We start from the raw sequence: 6134 nt of genomic DNA on the forward strand, positions 1-6134 counted from the left end.
CGCACACACATACACCTAACTCACATACACCTAACTCACATATGCAAACCACCATACACACACACACACACACATCCCTTTGTCCTGAACCAGTTATTCACAAATACCACGACAAGCATGCTACACGTAGATCAACGACTGGATCGTGGGAATACGATGCAGAGAAGATAGGGGAGCACAGATGGGAGTTTCAGAGTTAGGTTGTGGTTGAAGGTAATGGCATCCACACATTCTCAGGTACAAGCCAAGACGGCAGGAAATAGCAGAAGAAAACAGAGGACGAAGGGCAAGAGATAACAAGAGTCGTTATCTCTGGGGCAGAATGAGTAAAGTTGCTCGAAAGCCTCCGATCGGTTACATGTTTTACAAAAGAAAAAAAAATCCTGGATCCAGTTTTAGGATTGAGGTTAACGTACAGATTTGTAAGATGTAAGTTCCAGGCTCATTTATACTCTTTTAATAACTATAGCAAAAATGTCTATGTGTGTTTATCTTCCCTTGTGCCTGTCTATTCATTTCATATCTCTCTTACTATATATATACATATATATATATATGTATATATATGTATATATATATGCATATATATATATGTATATATATATATATGTATATACATATATATACATATGTATATATATATATACATATGTATATATATGTATATATATGTATATATATGTATATATATATATATATATATATATATATATATATATATATATATATATATATATATATATATATATAAGTCTGTCTATCTATCCATTTTTCTACTATATAGTCATGTATTCATCCGTCTACATACCTACATATTTTTCTGTCTTTATTTTACCATCTTTACCCTCCCTCTCTCCCTCCGTCCGTCCCTCCCATATTATTTTTCCTTATTCGCCAGCCACACCATCTAACGCTCTACGTCTCCCTTCTTCTCCCTCGCAGTTCCCGCGGTCGGCAACTTCACCATCGAGAGTTCCGGTTCCCTGGACCTCCCGCCGCCTGATCCAGAGACCACGAAGTTCTCGACCGTGTATCAACACGACGGCGCCTCTTTCAGGACGAAGGACCATCCCAACATGGGTAAGAGAATTTCTCAAAGTTGGCCACAATTGAAAGAACATAAAAACAAAAGAATGGAGGAGACTACAAGAGACCATAATACTCACACTATTCAGATCCTCGTCCCTTACAACATAACACTTATCCAGGGTTTAGTACCCTTGAATGAAATCACGTACCACCTGTTTGAACATTGTTTATATCGTGCTAGGGAAAGGATTAATTGAGGTGGCTATGATACTTTTACTATAGAGATCTTTATTTCGATTAAATGAAAACGTCTGGTGATTGTTACGATGAAATTTATATAACGCAGGTATCGGGGTAATGATTAGCTGGGATAAGCTGAAAAGCCGCTATCGGGGAAAGAGAAAAGTATAAGTACCGTATCTGTTGTATATTACGGCCATTAAATGTGGTTCACTTCTGCAGATAGATAAAATAAGATGAAAAAAGAGAATAGATACATAACAGCAATTTGAATTGCCGAGTGAACTAGACTGTCACCATGCCCAACATAGTTTAATTAACTTTTATTAAATAACCGCGTATTGTCAATGTTTTAAAAGGACAACTGTCCTCAGATTCCCTGAGTTACTTTTGCAGTTAAAAAAAAAGAGAGAGAAAAAAAAAGAGAAATCCGAAGTTATCTGTCCTGACCTGAGAGACATAATTATCGAGATAGCCGTCCTGAGATTACAGAAGTACATTCCAACTTGATGTTCATATAGTACATGCTTAGCTGTAGGCCTCAGCATGGGGCATAATGCCAATATGTTTTATTGAGCATGCGGCATATGCCGGTCTTTTTTGCATCGACTGTGTGATATGTGACGATCTGTTGCGGCGAGTATGTGGCACATGATAACCTATTACGATATGTATGTCACGCATAATAACATTTTACGATGTGTATGTTGCACTGAGTATGTGTTGCGTTAGGTAGCACATACTTGTTGCGCTTAAATTGAGGCATATGCTGGCCAACTGCACCAAGTATAAGGCATACGCCGACCTGTTGCTCTGAGTATGTGGCATCTGCCCGCCTGTTGAAGGCGGAAAACATTTGGAGAACTGTAGCAAGCAAAGAGAGTTACATTTAGTATCTGGTGCGGGGCTGTCTTTAGAAAGATTCGTTTACACGTGTTCTGTTGCACTTTCAACTCTATTCCGGGATTAACCCAGTCATGACGTAGAGATTGGGAGGGAACGAATAAATGAAAGAGGGAAGAAGAAAGGAAGAGATGAAGGAAGGAGGAATTGGGGGAGAAAGATTGGATAAGTACAGGAAGAAAAATTTAAGAGGGAGAGATTATTTGTAAGTGCTATTTGGTTCACCTCTTTTATTATCATTATTATTATTAATATCTCTCTTGTACCAAAACCCTCATATAGTAAACACTGAGAAGTCTACCAGCTTCACGTCCCACTCACCATTGGAATTTATAGAACCAAGTCACTGGTGTCTTCCTAAAACGTCCCTCCACCAACAAAATGACTTGAGCAGCATCTCGGCGACTAGCCAGCATCAGTTTAATCGACCTGAGACAGCCCAAGAGACGCTATGTGGCCACGAGATCGCCCTAAACATGACCCCAATGACCTCAGCTGTTCTGTTCACAATGTCGCCTGGGATAACCTAAGAGGTCCAACAGCTATTGGCTTTCGCATTTACTTCTCCAGGTTCAGCCTGAGCGACCTAAGCTGAGCATCCGCTGCCTGCATAAAGAAAACATTATCCCTTTACCTCTTGGATACCCCAGCAACCCTCCCCATGACGTCATGCATATTAATAGGCCAATATGCACCGGCTCTCGGGGAACAATTTCATGGAAAGGACCATCAATTGCAAAAGCATGTTATGCTCCTTCAGAATTATTCTGAGTTTTACAGAAAGGACATATTTTGGACAGAATTACTTCGAGTGAAAACGGATGCACCTCGAGCAGTCTTCGAGAAATGTTGAAATCTTTGAGTAAAAAACAACGCTCGTAGGAGGTACCAATGTTTGCAAACTTGGATACACACATTAACCCAAGGAGATTTTTCTGTTTTTTTTTCTTTCTTTATATATATATATATATATATATATATATATATATATATATATATATATATATATATATATATATATATATATATATATATATATATATATATATATGTATATAATCAGTACCTAGCAGGCAGAATAAAAAAATAAATAAATAACTCATATCTGCTGTGAAGGTTCCTTCACGCAGAAGGTGCTCCCGTTCTCGAGGAAGAGCTCATCCTATTGCGAGTCTCGTCGTGTCTGACTTGCTGATGGGTTGCAAATCCACTTTCGGGTCGGAACGAGCTTCTGTCTACCCAAGTTTTAACCAACGTCGTCAAGAGGATTCAAGGGCGAGACAGTCCCTGGGACAGAAGAAAAGGAGGTTAAACTCGGCTTGAATGAGAAAAAGGAAAGAGAAGGTCGTCGGGGGCGTAGGAAATAAGAGAAAAGGATCGGGTTGGATGAAGAAGAAAAGGAGTCGTTTGGAATCCGGGAATGGCGTTAGAGTGGGTGTCTGGTTAGGTCCACGTAGGACAAGAGGAGGAAGAAGGTAATGGAGGAGAAGTTAAAGACAGTAACAGGAGAGGGAAGTATTTACATTTCAACTCTGTCAGTACTGTGACATAAGTTTTCTTATATCGTGAGATAACTCATAGAGACAGAAGCGCAGGGAAAGTACAGCCCATAAAAACAATGCTCCTTTGAGACCTCTATTCAGTCTGGAATCTGTCCCATCATGTGAATAAAATCGCCCAACTGAAACCAAACCCTGATGGACAAGAGTTCGAATTAGTGACCGAGAGTACCACGGGACAAAGTGTTGTGACAAGGAAAGAAAAACAGACATGAGTAGGGGGAAGGGGGGAAGAGGCAAGGGGTAGTGGTAAAAGCGGGGGGGGGGGAGCTTAAGGGACGGGACTAAGAGATGGGAGGTCAAGGGGGTGACATGGACAGGTGGCTGACATCCGTCGAAGCCCAGGGCCCAATATTACAGACTTGGGGCAGTTGCCAGAAGGAACGATAGTCCGTCTTACTTTCCTGAATGACAGTATATTCGAAAAATCTGAATGATATATTTGTGTGTATGTACGTTTGTATGATGCGTCAGTACAAGTATTCATATACATATTCATATACACATATTTATTTATATATTTATTTATACCTTGTATATACAAATGTATCTGTGTATATATAGTTTGTATTCATGCATGTGTATATATTTTTCTGCTTGTGTGAGTCTACATAACGGTGTATGCATGACCATGCAAACCTTCTACGTATACGCATGTGCGCATGTGTACCGAGATGGCGCTGGAGGATGAAAGAGAAGGCAGATGTCGGGAAAACAGAGCGTGTTATTCTCTAAATGTGGTGTGCTTAGACAGTCCGGGCAGAGACAAGGGCGAACACGGGCCAGCGAGGCCGGTCACAGCTGGCGGAGCTGCACGCGAAGGGGAGACGACGAAGACCAGGAGGAGGAAAAAGAGATGGAGGAGAAGAGATGGACTGGATCAAGTGGGGAAGATACAGAGGAAAGGGAAGAGGAAGAGGAGGAAGTAGAGTGAAAGGAAGTGACGACGAGGAATAGGAAGAGGAGCAAGAAGAGGAGGAGGAGGAAAGATGAATTGGAATCAAATTGGAGAGATTAAGAGGAAAGAGAGGAAAACGAAGAGGAAGAAGAATAGAAGACGATGAGAGGAAATAAGAAAAGGAGGAAAGAGAAAATGGAATGGGGGAAAAGAGAATGGGATAGATATATTGAGAGAGAGAGAGAGAGAGAGAGAGGGGGGGGAGAGGGATAGGAAGCAAGTTTAAGGAAGGAAGATGTGGAGGACACGCGGTTGGAGGAGGAGGAAAAGGAGGAAGAAGAAGAAAGAAAATGCAGATGAAGAATGGAGGATAGTGAAGCAGAATCTTAAAACGAAGAGGAAGTAAAAGAGAAGACAGAGAGGGAGGAGCTATGATGCAAAATGAAGTTGGAAAAGAAGTGAATTAAACTAAATAGAGATATCAAGAGAGGGAGAAAGATATAAACAATGACAGTTTCATGTAAAAGAAATAAGAAGAAATAAAATAGAAGCTGTGTCTTGCGACACTGCTTCTGACCCAGGGCAGTGGACAGGATGCAGGGATGACCCGTCATCCAGGAGGTGCCAATATAAGAGAGAGGGAGGAGGGTGGAGGGGAGTGGAATATATAGGAAATGGAATGGGTGGGAGTGGTTCTATGCCTTTTTCTTTTTGGCTACCCCCCCGTGTAAGGGGGAAAAGGCTTTGGTATGTATGTAAAATAGATTATTTAAAAAATAGCAATCGAATATAAAATCTATATAAGAAAAAAGATAATGTTTGAGAGAGGAAAAACAGGAGATTTAAAAGTAGGAGGAAAAAAGAAAAGAAGTAATAGAAAAAAGAAAATGGTATAGAAAGGTGAGACTTGAGATTAGTAAGACAAGGATAAAATAATAAGAAATAAAAATAAAAAGCAAAAAGTATATAAAAAAAAAGAAAGAGGATAATAGAGTTCATTGGGCGTGGAAGGAAAGAAGGAAGAGGTGGAAAGGGTAAGGTAAAGTTTCTTGTTCATAAAGAAGAGTGGAGGAATCAAAAGAAAAAGAATTTATGCAAGTCTGAAAAAAAAACATAAATGCATATACGCGCGCGCGTGTGTGTATATGTGTGTGTGCGTGTGTATGCTCGCGCAAGTGTCTGTGTGTCTGTGTGCGTGCATACAGAGTGCTTTTGCATGCGTGTGATGTCCGCCCCTGTCTTCAGCCCCAGAATTACATCCCTGACTTTCCAATAGCCCTCTTCTGTGAAGTCCCCGCTAACCTCTAATTGTGTGTTTCCCTCCCTCCCATTTCCGGCGATGGCGGAGCAGTCGTGGAGGGACCTCGCGGACAAGAGTACGTGGCGCTGGTCATCGGAGTCCTCGTTGCTGTGATCTTCCTTCTCGTGTCCGCCATTCTCCTCATCGTTTGGCGGACGAGGAGGCAGAAGGCCGGAACTATCACCCACGACATTTTCACGGGGCC

The 6134-nt window shown here is 41.1% G+C and overlaps 1 protein-coding gene across 3 annotated transcripts in view; it reads left to right on the forward strand.

The window, feature by feature from the left end:
* Window positions 1-6134, forward strand: part of LOC143039945 (discoidin domain-containing receptor 2-like) — a 1367746-nt gene that overhangs the window by 1247674 nt on the left and 113938 nt on the right. For all 3 annotated transcript variants that reach the window (XM_076210412.1, XM_076210413.1, XM_076210414.1), the window contains exons 9-10: window positions 943-1080; window positions 5981-6134. The exon at window positions 5981-6134 is cut by the window's right edge and continues 34 nt beyond it. In XM_076210412.1, the coding sequence (XP_076066527.1) occupies window positions 943-1080; window positions 5981-6134 (292 nt within the window). The remainder of the gene's footprint in view (window positions 1-942; window positions 1081-5980) is intronic.

The sequence above is a fragment of the Oratosquilla oratoria genome, chromosome 27, assembly GCF_046742065.1.
Source record: "Oratosquilla oratoria isolate Oo_2021 chromosome 27, ASM4674206v1, whole genome shotgun sequence".
Classification (NCBI taxonomy): domain Eukaryota; kingdom Metazoa; phylum Arthropoda; class Malacostraca; order Stomatopoda; family Squillidae; genus Oratosquilla; species Oratosquilla oratoria.